General features: G+C 37.2%; 1 protein-coding gene and 1 pseudogene across 3 annotated transcripts; one reads left to right on the plus strand and one right to left on the minus strand.

Moving 5' to 3' along the window:
* Window positions 1-157: 157 nt before the first annotated feature.
* On the minus strand, window positions 158-7462 carry LOC120104458 (uncharacterized; annotated as a pseudogene). Its single transcript, XR_016396612.1, has 8 exons — window positions 7370-7462; window positions 5795-6077; window positions 5004-5237; window positions 3432-3538; window positions 3257-3278; window positions 3075-3102; window positions 2814-2929; window positions 158-790 (listed from the first exon to the last, which is right to left on the minus strand). The product of XR_016396612.1 is annotated as an uncharacterized LOC120104458 (transcript).
* On the plus strand, window positions 6215-17207 carry LOC103723891 (eukaryotic initiation factor 4A-3-like). Of its 2 annotated transcripts, XR_606728.6 has the most exons (9): window positions 7371-7848; window positions 11853-12093; window positions 12169-12249; window positions 12683-12790; window positions 12874-12993; window positions 15068-15235; window positions 16196-16282; window positions 16699-17000; window positions 17082-17207. XR_606728.6 is itself a non-coding variant. In XM_008814974.6 (8 exons), exons 1-8 carry the CDS (start codon window positions 7538-7540, stop codon window positions 16810-16812), a joined length of 1230 nt encoding a protein of 409 aa, XP_008813196.2. In that variant the 5' UTR covers window positions 6215-7537; the 3' UTR covers window positions 16813-17207. The 2 variants fall into 2 exon arrangements, 1 of the variants encoding a protein (XP_008813196.2); XM_008814974.6 differs by having other exon boundaries at window positions 6215-7848; window positions 16699-17207.
* Window positions 17208-17267: the final 60 nt, after the last annotated feature.

Below are 17267 nucleotides of genomic sequence, written 5' to 3' on the forward strand. Positions count from 1 at the left end.
ATTGCTAAAGAGCAAAGACAATGCAGCCATGTTGCTCGAACCAAACAACTTACGTGCATCTGTGCACGACAATAAGAGCAAGTACGGACTGGTACTCCAGCTCAGAGGCAGATGATGGCTAAGCGAGCAGAAAGAATACAGCTACATGTCTCGGGGGGGTTAAAATGCCTATGTCAAAAAGTAGTGTAGTAGTGAGAGTTACCAACTGATGGTCCAAGATAGAGAGAGAGAGAGAGACAGTTGCTGAATGAAAGATAACGATGCAGATAGTTTTCTGGCATGTCCAATCATGCACTATAATGGAGAGAGACTCCAGAACAGGAGAGAGAAAAAAAAAAGCATTAGGAAATCCTTGGTTGCAATTACATTCAAAAGGAACAGAAATTTGCTGCTTCAGACTAGCCAGTCTGTTAACATTTGCTTAATTCCATGCGATATGACAGGCAGCCAGAATTAAAAACTTTAATATAAACGATTGGGCAGGCTGAGATGGAAATTGGCATTGAACAAAACATTTTTGATGCACAGAAAGGAAGAAAACATTCAAGAAGCCTGTGAGAGACGAGCACGAGCTGCAGCTCTTTCTAATGCTCTTGAACGTTTGGCTTCCATGCGGGTGGGTCCTTTGCTCTTCTGTAATCTGACTTTTGCTGGGCAATGTCACAGTATTAAGTGCAAGTGCTACTTGATTTTGTGGCTCTTCCAGAGATCTAGGCTCTGGGTTTACTTCAGAAGCAGCTATGCCTTGTGAAGCTTGAGAAGGTTCCTGCTGCAAGTAGTGGTGTGGTTCCTGCAGTTGGAAATGGCATTTTCAAAAAAAGAGGTGCTATATTCTGGACAATTTTAGATACGAGAGATTGTAATTGTCGTGCAGGTTGAAATTTACGGTGTCCTATATATGAGGTAACAGAAGTTGTAAAAAGACCAAGGTAATACATGGTGAACAGAAAATCAGCACATATCTCTGATGCCAGTCAACTTGTTTTCAACCTTCACAATGTAAAAACTAAAGACAAGAGGCCAATATGACTAGCATGAGAATAGAAAAATTTTAACTCCCTGATCTGCAGAAGAAAGATTCACTCCAAGATGCAACTTGAACTTCAAGGTCAATGATTGCAATCATTATTGATCACCAATACTTTAACATGCTTAAAGTTGGTCCATTGTGCTACTATGAGTGAAAGAAGAGTTCCAACTAACAAGAAAAGTCATTGAACATAAAGTAGCTTTTAAGCAGCGAACTCTAGCTTACAAGATCATTCAACTTACTCGTAGACTTCATGCAGAATAAGGGCCGTCTAACTTTGAATGAGTTCGATCTGATAATTCATGTTTTCACCGGAAAGTATATAAATGCTTCAAAAAATATTGTTGGTTATCAAATCATTCATGGATCATTGATCTACATGCAAAAAAAAAACAAGGCAAGCCTTGTCATGTTTACTTGGAGAGAGCTGATTGTTCATATGCATTCTACAATGCCGTTATGAAATCCTCCACAAAGCACCCTCTTATCTTTCTCAATGTACCATTCAGTCTCCATATTGCTCTAGTGTCTGCTTAGCTACCTAATCAAGATCATTTCCATTATCCACAATCTGAGTGATTCTTCCTGATTCTATGACCTATTAGCCCTATACGTTAAGTTTCCCTACTACATGCATTTTAAACTCAACAGTCCCCACTTTTACCATGCACACTTATTTTTTGTATGTTGTTGAAACATTAGGGAAGTAAAACAAGATTTATTAATTTTTAAATATTCTGAGGAATAAATATTGAATGACTGACGTTTATATTTTCCTCCATTCTATCTCCTAATCTCAGCTAGACAAATACTTATTGAAGATTACACTTCCATTTCTCATGCAAGTATTCATTTATTAGCCTTTGTGTTTCCCCAAAGTGATAGGTACTTGACATATTCATGAAATTTCAAAACAATTTTAACCAAATTTAAATTTGCAAGATTGAAAAATAGTTCACAAATGGCTTCGCAATCTACAATATACATTTTGGAATTAGCATTAAGCACATGCTACAATATTCTTGAGTATCTAACAGAAACTGTATTTAGAAGCAAGAATTTTCAGCACCAGTTATGAACATATTTAGGTGAGGGCATATGCACAGCTTATAACTTAATCTGGAATCAAATGTTCAATTACAATCACAGAGCTGTATTGTGCTGGTAAGGATATAGTATGGAATCTAGGAGTAAAGAATCACTTAAGTGCACTTAAAGAATTAAATGTCTAAAAAGATAAGAAATATAAAAAGTATAGGAACGTTCTAGCTTAAAGCAAGTTAGAATTGGTTTCTCTTATATTCAAGTTTATATAAATACAGTAATTGAGAAAATGCATGCAAAAATCAATCCCCATTTGGATTCAGAGGATATCAAATGTTTAATCAATAAAGTTCTGTAGAAATGTAGTTTTCTATTTAAGGAAAGTAATCATCTAATATGAAAATGTAATTTTTGACAAAAAAATTCTAAATTGAAAAACAAGAGCATGGATTCAAGTCTGCTGAGGTAATGGTTGCTATGCTTAAGTAAATGCGCAGTACAGGTTTAATGCTTTGTGGGCTACTAGCTGCATACAAAGTTGAAGTTACTATAATTTTTAAGAGTACCAGTTATTTAACAATCTGTTATTTGCAAATTAATCAGTGCATGGTATCTGTTTTACAAAGCTGCATTCAGTAAAAAAGACTCAAAAGGAAAGAACAGCAACTTTGACCATGAATATGATGCCCAAGATATAGTGTAGGTCTCATTGTGAATATCAAACAGCTAGACAACTTACCTCAGTAGCCTTTTGATAGATCTCATTAAACATATCTTCTTGCATATCATCAGCATCATGACTCTCCAATGGCGGATCTACCGTATCGGCAACTCGGTCCTTCCCTGCAGCACCTTCTGTGGCAATAGATTGTTTATAGAAGATTTATGAATATTTTCATTACGTGTTGTTTATAACTTCTGCCAGATATTAAACTAGGCCTAAAAACATGATCTACCATTTGCCATATGATGGTGGTTGCTAATAATATGGAATACTGACCTTGTTTCAGGTCTAAACAGTGAATAATCTCGTGGAAAAAGCCGTTTACACATCAATATGCACACATAGTTAGGTAATGCACATCTTATGAATTTTGACATAGGAAACAGGCCCAACATGCTGCTCAAATGGTGACATTGTCATCAACAAGTGTCAAAAGTTCTTTTTCTTGAGAATAACACAGTATATAATCTTATTAACCAGCTTCAAGCAGCGATAGTACAGTGGCATGTCTGAAATACAAATTTTGCAATAATAATCTAGTTTAAAAAAGATGATCACCAAGAAATTGTGTTGATAAAATATTATTTTAAATTAAAAATTCGTACATAGATAATGTTACATACTATGTCACACTATGGAGCAACTTGTTCAACCGGTGATTCATGCAATTTTGTGGGATCTCCTCCTTTGGCAACTCTATCTCTCAATTCTGCAATGCATCGCTTCATAAAACGAGAAAAATAAAAAAATAAAAAAACAGTTTAAGTTAGAGAAAATTAAGCAATACTAGGGGAAAAGAACGTAGGGGTTGGAGTCACTATCCCAGAGTTCACATTATAATAGTAGAGATGATGCATAAATAGGTTTGCAAGCTTTAGTTGGAACCTGAGGAAAAAATCAATCAAGAGGGTAGCTGGGATAAGAATACAATTGACAAGTTGCATGGATTTTACTAATTCATTCAGATTCAGCATTCAAAAAAAACATACACACAAATATGCAAGATTATCCTCGCATAAAAAGCCACTGAAGCAACTCCTACACCGACTTTGCAACTTGTTAATAAAGTAACCTACAAAGAAAAACTAAACCTTATATTCATAAAATCTGGTTAAAGATAACAAGCAACCATGAATCCTGATCTAAAATAAATCACGCCAGTCAGAAAATGATGAAAATAACTAAAAATCTCTTAAGATGTCAGTTACTATCAATATCCACATCTCAATTAGAAAAAACATGATGGATGGAGATGCAATGAATAGAAACTAAATTTTAATCTTTTGAATAGCAATATTTGCACAAATCTTCTTAGAGATTTTATTGAATACCTATGAACAACCCATTAACCATAGATATTTGAATATCTATTCATAGAAATTTTATTACCCAAAAAATTGTTTGCTGAAGGTGTAAACCAGTAATTTTACATAGTACGACAAACTTAAATTGAATCAAGAAATCACATGCTTTTACAATTGAAAATAATGACAACAACCTAACACATGATGAGCTCACATTGATTTTCTATGCTTGTAAGCTCAATGGAGCAATCTTTTCTCCTCAACCAAACAGTGGTCCTGATTGATTCAATTAAGACCACAAAATCTTGAAATTATTGCTCTGTATTAGGGAAAAAATGGTCGCGACATCAAAGTAACCAATAAGGACAAGTATTATTACAAAACATACGGGTGATATAACCTTTCCACAAAAAACGGCAATTAATCTTATCCTTGAAAACATGATTAGAATATAAAAGTCGTGCTGGTAAATCATGAAAAAGTAAAGCAAGAAGCATCATGGAGATCTCTTTAATGCCTTGCAATTGGAAAAGATAATACAGATTCTCACTTTGAGTGAAGAAATAAAGAGCAGCATACATATAGTATAAGAGATTAGAAGTTGCTTTCAAAACAACTGATAACTATTCTACAGGAATACCTTCATGCAGATTGACATATACATGCCTCCTTTCCGATAAACCTCATGTACCCAGCTAAATAAGGTAACTTAGATTGTTGAATAAGCAACAACGGGCTTGTGAAATGGTTTGATATGAATATTTTTTGAAGCAATTTCAATTTTAAGGTTCAGGTAAATACATAGCATGTCCTTGGAACCAGAACTAGTTAGCCTTTTTCTTGCATACGCATGTTAGAGAAAACAATGATATCTTGTGCCCCCAGTTAGCTTTCATAATAATATATCAGAAGTATCATTGATACACATCACCAAGAGACATGGTAATGCATCATAGTTGTAGTCTAAAATCTTTATAAATCTTTGCATCTTAGTGTAACCAAGAAAAAAATCCCTACATCTTTGTAGAACGAGCTTACCCTCAACTTTGTGCACAAATTGATCAAAGGAACAGCGAGGGATCGAACAAGCGTGTCATTGCACATGTAGACTAATCAAATTACCCAGACCAGTGACCTGCACAAGCAATGCAAGTGCTCATTCCTCATCGGAGGCCCGAAGAAAAAGACCAAATGGACAGATTTGTAGATTTGTAGTAAACTTGCAGCTATAGCAATTCAAGTAAGTAGTACCCATCTACACAGGTAGCCCTATAATATATATTTGCCCCAGAAAACAAATGACGATGAGTTAAGAGTTCACATCTAGAAATGAAGGCCTATAGAGAGGTTTGAAGCCTTGGAAGACGAGAAACAACAAAGCAATCCCAGTTAGAGCAAAAAACATAACAAACAACCTCAAACTAAAAGTTACGGCTTTTTGGATGCAGGGCTGGGCTTTACCAAAGAAGAAAAGACTTTAACTGCTCGAATGTAATAAACAAAGGGAAATCTGATACGGGAGAATAGAGAACCCGTTACTCTGAGATCATGGATTACCGCAAATAACAATAGATTAGAGAATTGGGAGAGATGCAAACTAGCGGAGCTGTTATAAGAAATGGAGATATAGAATGTACTTGCAAACAATCCACGAAAATAGTCTCGAAATCGAAGGCAAGGTGGGAGTTTCACCTCGTAACCACGGCCATGATCCTTAAAGGAACGGGGGAAATGGCGGAGGACAGCCGAGCCGAGGCCATCTTCGGAGAGCAGGTGGTCGGGCGCGAGCTCTGGCCTCGTCCTCGGAACCTTCTTGGCGGCGGTTGAAGCAGTGGCGCTGGGCTTCCCTGAGGCTGGCTGCTGAGAGAATTTGGATGAGAAGAAAGGCAGTCACGCGACTAAGGCCGCCCCCCCGGCATCCTTCGCCGCTGCGGCCGCAGCTCCGCCTTCCGCCGCCACACTTCTCTGCATCTCTCTGTCCCCCACCTCGCCGTGTCCGTGACTTTTTAGGCGGGAAAGGAAGGCGCGCGATCTTTTTTTTTTTTTTTTTATTCTTTTAATTTACATGTGGGCTTTTTAATTTGATTCGGAGGTTTCTAGCCGGACCAGACCGACCCAGCCCATCAGGTTGGATCCTAGCTTTGTCGGTTCGGTCAAATTCCGTGCTCGCTAGAATTCGTAGACAAAAACCATCTTGTTTACACGAAATTTTCTAAAATCTATCATCAATTGATGACACTTGTCTAGCAATAGTATTAGATGGATCAATAGATGGATAGTGTCGCCACTTCTTTAGATCAATAGTACTAGATACATAATTCTTATAAAATAGCACGACACCCTCTCGTAGTTTGATAGAATGCCGGTGAAGGGCTGCCGGCTGAATAAGTTCAATTTTGGGACTCTGATCCAAGGACACTAAGGCGGGACTGGTGTACGAATAGCAAATATGCTATTTGTTGCTACCAAAATTCGAGCTGCTGAATCATTGAGGTCGGATAGAACCTGAGATGAACCATGAGAGCGATTGTTTGGACTCTGAGTTAAACAATTGTACATAAAAGTGTCGGCAACTATTGAGATTGAACTTAGCTATAGAGGCTTGCTTGGTACGACTTATCTGACCTAAAATTGAAAAAGAAAGTCTATTTGTCAGAGTTTGTCCAATAGAAGTTTCTTTAATGTTCAAGCAAGCTAGATTTTGAATGAACAAAAGAAAGTTGAGAAAGTGGCGGAAATTGAGAGAGTGTGAGCTGTGCACCGTGGAGAGAATTAACTATACTGATCGTATAGTAATGAGCGATTCACGTCATAATTGGTGAGATAACGATCGTACCTTCAACCACAATTAATTACTTTAAACACGCTTGAAATAGAGATAAATGACACATCGTTACTGGTCGGTCAACTTGTTCTGATTGGCTCGACGGTTCAAACCGGTGCCTTGGTAAACATCGAAGTCAACAATTCGGTTGACTATCATGGCTAGTAACTTAGCTACAAAGATTGCTAGCTTGATTTATGCCGAGGTTATTATCTTAGTTAATTGCTGAGATTATTACTTCGGCCGGATACTGAGATCAGGTTAAGGAATATAGACCACACCACTATCCTTACCTTCCAACCAACTCCTTCTTCTACATTAGCGTATAATTTTCAGAAATTAAAATATTTATTAATGCAATAACTTTTTGGTTATTTATTTAATGCAAAATAACAAAATCATTCTTGTATTATATCTTTTTTTAAGTATATCCACCCTCAAACCTCATAGCTATAAAACCCTAAAATGCGTCTCCCAAGCTTTCCCCTCTCAAAGGCTCGAAACCCCCACGCCCGAATAATCTCCGAGCTCCCCATTTCCTCCTAGGGTTCGTGCTCCTCCACTCGCGCAATCCCTAAGCTCTCTCTGCCGCGAGCTCTCTGTCAGCTCCCATGGCGGCGGTAGCGACGGCGGCCCCTCGGGGCCGGCAGCCCCAGGGCCGGGGGGTCGACGACGAGAACCTGGTTTTCGAGACGAGCCCCGGGGTGGAGGCCATCACGAGCTTCGACCAGATGGGGATCCGCGACGACCTCCTCCGGGGGATCTACGCCTACGGCTTCGAGAAGCCCTCCGCCATCCAGCAGCGGGCCGTGATTCCCATTATCCAGGGCCGCGACGTCATCGCCCAGGCCCAATCTGGTACCGGAAAGACCTCCATGATCGCCCTCTCCGTCTGCCAGATGGTAGACACCACCTCGAGGGAGTACGATATCTCATTACATATTATTCTTTCTTTTTTGGTTGATTTCATATTTTTGGATGAAAAGATTAATTTTTTGATTGTTCTTTGTCTTGTAAATTGCATTCTTGATTCTCTGCCCGCTTTTTTTTTTGGCTTGTCAGCTAGATTCTTGATAGGGATGATTGTTATAGACCCTAGGTTTCTTTATGGAGATGATTGTTAGAAACCATAGGTATTGTTTTGAAGAAACGCTTCTGATCTCGAGATCAATGCATTTCGAGCAGGATCACTTGCATGCTTATTAAATATCACAAAGATCTGCCGCAATGTACCTCTAGAACTTCCAGCATGCAACTATTCTTCAAGTATTCGATGCATATTAGCCTGGCCAAGAAAGGACTTTTGGACATAGATGCAGTAGTTAAAGCTTAGATTACATTTGTTAAGTACAAGGATATTGGTTTGAGGTCTGAGAGCTTAGGCAGCCTCTATGTACCTGAAAAATTTTCACTCGACAGTAACAGTAATTCGACATGCAATGAAGATGTGTATGCTTGCAATAATGATATATTTTTTCTCTCGAGTAGCAAGAAACTTAAAAGGACCTATTTGGTTCGCGGGAAAAGAAGGGGGGAAAGTATGGTTAACAGGAAATTAAAGAAAAGCTTCTTGTTTTGTTGGAGTTTTCAAAGAGGAAAAATAAGAAAGTAGTATTCTCATGGAAATAACATTCCCATGTTTCATAGAAAAGAAAAATTCATGAGGAACATGGAAAGCTACTTTCCCATTAGTTGGGAATTGAGATCTTTTTTTTTCCAAAACTATTCTTGAACCATGAAAATCCATGAATAAGGTCTTTCTCTTTATTAAAAGTATAATATATATTTCACACAACTTTTCCGAAAAAGTAGATACTCAACCAAACATAAGCCATTATGGAATGGCTACTTTTCCATGGTTAACCAAACATGTCAAAATCATTTTTTCAAGCATCATATTTTTAGGAATCAGCTTTTCAGAAAAAATATTCGAACGAGAAATTTTTTTTTCCGCGAACCAAACGAGTCCAAAGTAGTCATGTAAGATAATTTATATATTGTAGGAGCAATCCAGTTCGACTCGGTGCTATTGGTCTCCTATCAGATCAGTCCGGGATGATCAAAGTCTGGGATCTGTAATCCTAAAAATTGGATTTATCCATGAAAAGGGATTTTTTGAATGGCTAAAATCACTGTGTCAGTTATGGGGGTTTTGTTCAACTTTCCCAAGCCTGATTGAGCAAATTAAAAATATTGATTTAAGCATGTTGGAAAACTAAGGTTCTTATTCTTTTGTAACTTATTTAGTCGATCATTGTTAAAATAAGGAGATGTTCTATCAAGCATCCCATAATATTACTATAGAGTATAACACTGTGATTTTTTTTTCTTGAAAAATGAAGCTATCTACTCTGTTGTTTAAGGATATCTGGTTAACATGTGTGGAAGTTAAGTAAATGGATGCTAGTTCTGTGGGAAAGGTCTAAAGGATTGATATGACTATTTTAATAATATGTGGTGGGTCATCTCACTCATGGATTCATTGAGGGGAAAAGTAGAAAATTGTAGGGAAGAATATGCGCATCATAGCCTGTCTAAATCTACATATTTTAGGTGCATTTTCCAAACTTGTCATTTGGAGAGGAAGCTTTATTGGCATATGGTAATGACATCAGGAGTAAATATTATCTAAAAGGTCAAGAAGAGGCATGTGAACATCCAACTATTGATTACATACTTATGATTAGAATATTATCTAATGTACCTATGTACTTCTGGTGGTTGATGTCCTGCATTTTCTTGGAAAATATCAGAAGATACAAGTGTTCCTTGGCTGCCTAGTTGTTCTTGCTGATTATGGCAGCTGTTTAGCTGCTCAGAGGTTCTCCCATCCTCCCTTGCTCCCTCTTTATACAACTTCACCCCCCCCCCCCCCAAGGAATTCCTACCATCAAGTCCCACTTGGTTTCATCTCCTTCCGCCATCCTTCTCTTCCATTCTATTTGCCCCATTTTCTATTGTTGACAATCACCTACCTTCTGGTCATGAAGTTACACCTGTGCATATGCTGCAATATCCCCTGATGTCTTGTTTGCCATTCTTGCTGCTTCAAGGTGGATGGTACTTCCTCAACCTCACTTGTAATTTGACATCTGTAGACTTAAAGTACACCAATATATTAATTTGACTTGCTGTCAATAACAAATATCAACCATTCAACTGCTATGGAGCTCTCATTTAGTCTTCAGTTACTGCACATATGTTGGAAGGTTGAGATAAGAACATTGATGTTTTAGGTTTTAAAAGTTAAAAAATATGTCGAGCAGTATCGGACTGTGTTTATGCTACTATAAACAGTTATCTCTTGGATGATTTGTCTTCATGGTTTTGCTTAAGTTTTCTTTTTAATTGACATAGTCTTCGTATTCGTTTCTCCATGACTGTTGCAATGGAAGTGAAAGTGTGTATCCTCCATTGGGTTGTACTTGCAACTCTGTATTTAGCAATAAGACATGGTGGACACAAACCTATATTCTAGTGAACATCGATCCTTTCTGATTAAGCATCATTTTCTCCTCTAATTACATTAAAACACATGTAAGAATCATAGACTCCCTTATGTTCTTGCCTATGCTGTATCTGGAACTTTAGACCTGTTCATAGGATTTATATAGGTTTGTTTTCCGCCTGTCTGAACTGGTCCCTATTGATGTTTTTATGAGGAGCAGAATCATATATGATGATAACTGCAATCATGATAGTGATCTTGATATGCACTTGAGCTTTTACTCTTGCAACTAGTTTACCTGTACCCTCTTTCTTTCTTCATGTATATCTATATTTATATATACTATAGCTGGATTGTCACAGCAAGTTCAGCTATCAAAATAAGCATTCGAAAATGAGGCCCTAAGATTATTGAGACAAATGAAAATGTTAGTTAGATCGAGGCTCTACCCGAAATTGATAGTTGATAGCTATCATTATGTGATCAATTTTGCCATGTTTGCTATACAAAAGGATGCTGGAATTATGTAGACATATCGAATGTGAGTGGGGTTGGTGTATGATGTAAGAAGGTGCTTTTGAGATCTTATGTGAATCACACATTCTATGTAGACTTAGAAAGGAAAATGTTTCAAGGTGCAAGAAGGCCCACAAAGTTGTCTGGTTAAAAATGTCAGAGAAAAAAGAGCCTCCAGCAAATAGGATGAATGTAAAGAAACCCTAACCCTAAGATGGATGCTAGGTGAAATTAGGAAGGATGGATTTTGGAATAATTATTTTATCGGAGTAAGAGTTGCACCAATAAAGCAAAATCGTAGAAGATTTATATGATGGTATGGACAAGGAGGCTTTGGCAAGGAGATATGCTCGGATCTGTTAAGGGTCTAGACAAGGACGGGAAGAACGAAGCTAGCATTGATGGTTGTGTGAAAAATGATTATTGAAAAGCTTGCTATAACAACTAGGGCCACCCTTAATAGAAATTATTTGCATTAAGGGTCCATGAAGTTGGCCATGTATAATTTGGATAATGCTTTAGTGGTCATTACAGTAGTTTCATGACAAGTTGGTTTTAGTGATCCATCACATCAAACCTTTTATCCCTGAAGATTGTTCATGTTATATGCATGAGCATAGAGTTTTGGATATCGACTCGCATGTATAAGTATATAAGTAGGATATATGCTAGTTTTATTTAGTGTTTGTAGAGTATGTAAGTAGGATATATGCTAGTTTTATTTAGTGTTTGTAGAGCAGAAGACCTTGTATTGTGCAGAGAAAAAAATTCAATATTTCAATTACTGCATACCAAGTCAAATTTCTCTGTTGTTTTTAACCTGTACTTTGTTTCTTTCACTTTTGGCACCTCATAACACCCAAGAATGTTGTTTGATCTTTTGTATTGTGGACGTTAGATAAGCTTCTGTTTTTTTGTTAATTATGACTGGTTAGCTTGAAATATGTGTCTTCTTTCCTCAGAGTTCAGGTGTTGATCCTTTCACCCACGAGAGAACTTGCTGCCCAGACTGAGAAAGTGATATTGGCTATTGGTGACTACATAAATGTACAAGCCCATGCATGCATTGGTGGGAAAAGCATAGGCGAGGATATTAGAAAACTAGAGTTTGGAGTTCACGTGGTTTCAGGGACACCGGGCAGAGTCTGTGATATGATCAAGAGAAGGACCTTACGCACAAGAGCCATCAAGCTCCTGGTCCTCGTGAGTATAACGTTTCTTCTTTGCAAGTTTGCATTATTGTAGATTTTGTTGCAAATAATACTGTCATTGGAATAGGATGAATCTGATGAGATGTTGAGCAGAGGTTTCAAGGACCAAATATATGATATATACCGATATCTTCCTCCAGAACTTCAGGTATGATCAGAATTGAAAGGTCTAGTGCCCTTGTTATAGCTGTTCCTTTTTTGCTTCTGGATCCCTCCTAGGTGGCTATTTGTACTTATATTATGGCTTACCAATAGATTTTATTTGATTTTCTATCTGTGTAGCATATATGATATCTTGTTTAGCCTCTTACTTGATTTTGAGATAACGGAACAATGTGTCCCTTGATCCCTCTTACTCATCTACCCTTCTGCTTCCTCTCCTCAGCCCTCCTTATCCTTGTGGTATTTATAAAACATATATGTTAGGTGAGTTTCCAAACAGACCCAGAATCTATGTCTTATAATAGGCCTATCCTACAGCTTTTGAAAAAACAAAACATGAAGTTGTCATTTCAACTAATCACCTTATGCTCCTTAATGCAACACCAGATGTTTGTAATATGTTTGAATTACTTTTCTAGGTCGTTCTGATTTCTGCAACACTTCCTCATGAAATATTGGAGATGACCAGCAAATTTATGACTGATCCCGTTAGAATACTTGTCAAGCGTGATGAGTTGACATTGGAGGTAAATTATTTGATGGATTTTTTTTAATGATTTTCACCTGGTTGTTTTGAATACTGAACTCATGCTCTTTTTGGTATTTATAGGGGATCAAACAATTCTTCGTTGCTGTCGAGAGAGAGGAATGGAAGTTTGATACATTGTGTGATCTATATGACACCCTCACTATTACCCAAGCTGTTATTTTCTGTAACACGAAAAGAAAGGTGGCATTATTTCATTTCTTATTCTCTTGACAGCTTACAGCTATGAACAACTAGTCTATTATTTTTGTTTCCAATTTTTGACTATATTGCAAAAAAATTTCTGAATTTTTAACTTCATTACTTTCAGATTTTTGACAATTGTGATTAAACTAGAAAAATTCTTTTACACTAGCAAGTAACCTTATGCCTATGCATAATTTCTAATCATCCTTGGTTCTTTTCCTTTATGACTCAAGTGAGTTCTGAACTAAACTAACCTGTTCGGTTAGTGGAAACCATATATTTATGAAGTAACCATTCATTTACCTATGCATTGAAAAAAATTTACCTTCTGATTACTAGCTTCTTTTCTTTTCTTTTCTTTTTTTTATTAAGTTCATTCATGTTATTTGTTCTTGGCCACTCCTCTTGAATTACTCCTTTTACCTTCATTATTTGTTGAGTGTCAATAGACAATAAATAGAATAGCACTTCACTTCAAAGAAGGGCTCTGTGAAAAATAAAAATCAACATAGAGGGCTTTGTATGACATATAAAAGGGTCGAGACATTAACACTGCGAAGAAGGTAAGCGTGCATCTTATGATGACTTCTACAATAGATTTGACTCCAAAAAGGCAATATTTGAGATGAAGATCTGAAACTAAAACTATATGGGATAAGATGAAAGATCTAGGTTTAAGTAGATGTCATTCTTCTGATCGATAATAAGGAATGTTTTAATCAGTTTGAAGGGGAACATGGAGACAAGTTAAAACAGTTAATGTGTAAAGGGAAGAGGTACAATTATTTGTGAAACATAAAATAGTAGTAGAATCAGGGTTTTCTTAGTAGTGCAAATATTTTTCTGCTCTTAACAATCAAATCGTAGCAAATTGCATAATCAAGAAAATCCCAGACTAATGAGATTTTACATTTAACTCACCCAAACAGATTGTTGCTGACTGTTGCTTTTCATATATTAACGCTCTCATTTTAATAAGATAACAATTTTTTCAACACTTGAAATTCCTTTCCATCTATTGTGAAGCAATTGCACGGAGTCTTATTTTCAAGGTAAATATAAGGCAAAAGAACCACCTATAAGAAGTGCCATATGAATATGTAAATCACAAGAAAACAGTGATCCTGCACAGCTTCTAACTACTCCAATTCATTCTATTTAGTTTCTATTTTTATTAAAGAATGTTCATTGATATATTAACGTGTAGACCAAGAAATGGATGGAGGTCTGCTTTTCTGCCTAAAATGATTAATTTTGGAGGAGAGGGAAAAATCTTAATAAGAAGCACCACGTCTTGACCAGCCAAATCACTGATAAAAAGGTACGGTAGCTTTGGCAATCTTGTAGGTTCAATTAAGGAGCAGTTATCCATCTTCTTGTTGCAACTAAAGAATAAAGAGCACTTGTTTGCAGAATGAATATTTTGGTCTTGCCAACAACAGTCAGTGAGCATTTTGTTCCTGAGCGTTGCCAAAAGAAACGCTGTTCATGGACTGGTCCTTAGTTGCAGGAAACTGCTGCTAAGGGGGAGCGACACCCACTTTGAAATATTCTGTCTGCACCTGCTTTAGAATCTTTAAAATAACCACATTTGTACCTGCTTTCTTGGCAGTTCCTGTCCAAGATATTGTTGAGAGATCTAGTTCCCCACACTTGTACCCAAATACACTCCCACAGCTGCTCATGCTTTCGGTGGCTGAGGACTGGCCTTAGGGCCCCTAGCCACTGGCAAATGTTGACATGAACGTCGATCTAGTTTAAACTTAAAATCCACAGGGACTCAGTTTGAAATGGGAAATCCAAATCCTTCTGACCTCTATTTTTCTCTTTCTTTCTTCACTAAGGGCAGTGTCACTTCTTAAAATACTAAAAAAGTCCTCCCCTAAATCATATACAGGTCTTTGAGTTAAATTCAATGCTCCTTTGCCAGTGTAGGTTTATATTGCTAGAAAGCATAATATTTCTTAATCTCTCTTGGGAAGTGATTTTTTCTTAAATTGTTTCACAAAACTTCAATTCATATTGAATTCTGTTTTATCTTTGTTGCGTCAGCTGATTGTGTTTTTGGCAGGTTGATTGGTTGACTGAAAAAATGCGCAGCAATAACTTCACAGTATCTTGTATGCATGGTGACATGCCTCAGAAGGAGAGGGATGCGATCATGGCAGAGTTCAGGTCAGGCGCAACCCGTATGTTGATTACAACAGATGTATGGGCTCGCGGGCTTGATGTTCAGCAGGCAAGTTTTTGTACACATACTTTGAGTTGGTGTATTGTTTTGTCAATTAACTGTGTAACTGATTAAAAAACATCCACATTCTTGCAAACTAGCAATCATGATGATTGCAATGCATGCTTGAGGAAAAAAAATGAATTAAAAGAGACTAGTGAGCGAATCTTATATTTTTTCCCTTATGTTATTAGCCATGAAAAGTAGGATCAGTTTTGATCTGGGTTCAAATTAGAGAGGAAGAGAGGGTTCCAGAAAGTTGGCTCCCTGAAAGTAGGTATTAGAATCCAAGTTTTTTTTCCTCTTTCCTTTTCCTAGGAGTTTGCATTTTGTTTTCCCCTCCCTAACTTAGAGGAATTTAAATAGCTGGAATTATTTAAATAGGAATTAGCAATTTAAATTGGATTTAGCTATGTACGTATATAACCAGTGCGATGTGCAGGTACAATTTTTTCTCCCTTTTTACTATTGTTCTTGAAATGCAATATAGCAATGTAACAAATTGTAATAAATAGAAGGCTTGAATGGTCATCAACACAAGTGTCATATATACTGTTGTCAATATGACGAATGGAAAACTCTGCACAAGCTAAGCATTCATGGAGACACTCCTGTTATTAACATCAGTGTAACTAATACCGGCATCATTAACATTGGCTCCATGTGATGTTGTGGGGTACAATATTTTTCTCCTTTTTCAACTATTTTTGAAATACAATATGACAATTTAATAAACTCTAAGAAATAGAAGGCTTCAATGGTCAAACCTTTATTGCATACTGAGTAATAAACTTTAATGATGGGCAAACACATTAATACAAATGTCATTAATATCTATTGCATATGAACCAATGAATTTTGATGATGGCTGAGCACATTAATATCTAATTTTAATGGAGGCTTTTCTATGGTCCTTTTTTCAGCTTCTACTCTTGTACCATGCTTGACCATGAGTTTCTTTTTCTGCAGGTTTCTCTAGTGATAAATTATGACCTTCCCAACAATCGAGAACTCTACATACATCGGATTGGTCGCTCGGGTCGTTTTGGTCGTAAGGTATAATTTTTCCTCCCAGTCTCCTTATTAGATGAGAAGCCTAGTGCTTGTTGTCTTAGGCTTTTTGCTGAATTCCAATATATGGAGTTAAGCCTTTTGTGTTCTGGATTTGACGTCAGAGTTCCTCGCTATTATTTTATGCTCTGCTTCATTCTGCTTTAACTTTCATGGAAATTCCTTTGCCTGCTCATTACGTATGTTGGCCTTGTGGCTGATGAATGGAGACTCTGGTTTCAATATCTGGTTAACCTCTCGCATTGTAGCTCAGCGGATGGCTGCTTTTGTTGAATAATTCTCATCACTAAGCCTCATTCCATTGTTCCTGGTGCTGCAGTTAGTCTCGTAGCTGGTATCTCTGATCATGATTGGACTGAACTATTGATATTAAAATAATCATTGTATATGGGGCTTTGCAGGGTGTGGCAATAAACTTTGTGCGCAAGGATGACATCAGGATATTAAGAGATATTGAACAATATTATAGTACTCAGATTGATGAAATGCCAATGAATGTGGCCGATCTTATTTGAAAACCAGATGATACGAAGCTTACAAGTGAGGCAGGTACTGAAGGGATACACTGGGGAGCAGTCTCTCTGCGGATGTTCTTTTCTGTGTGTTCTGGTGCTGGTCAGGTTTGCTATTTTTCTGCAAATGAAGACTTGCTGGTTGCTGGTGACTGGGAGCAAGCGGATCATGATTGGCTTTGCTTTTGAAAGTAATGTCAAGATGTTAAGATGTGCCTGTTTTGATGGACGGCATATATAAATACAGGCTGATGACTTTTTCTTTATTACAGACTCGATTTGAGTGGATGTTTTTATTGTAGCGACAATGATGTGCTCCCATCAAACATTCCAGTCTTTGATGGGTGATGTGTCAATATTCTAGTTATCCATCTAGTTATGATTTTAACTCTTGGCAACTGATGTATTCGTTTGCACGGTTAGATGTGTTCGATGATACTGTTGTCCACCGAGTTTAT

This window comes from Phoenix dactylifera, chromosome 10, assembly GCF_051530095.1.
Source record: "Phoenix dactylifera cultivar Ajwa chromosome 10, Ajwa_hap1_PhDact_Kaust_v1.1, whole genome shotgun sequence".
NCBI classification, from domain to species: Eukaryota; Viridiplantae; Streptophyta; class Magnoliopsida; order Arecales; family Arecaceae; genus Phoenix; species Phoenix dactylifera.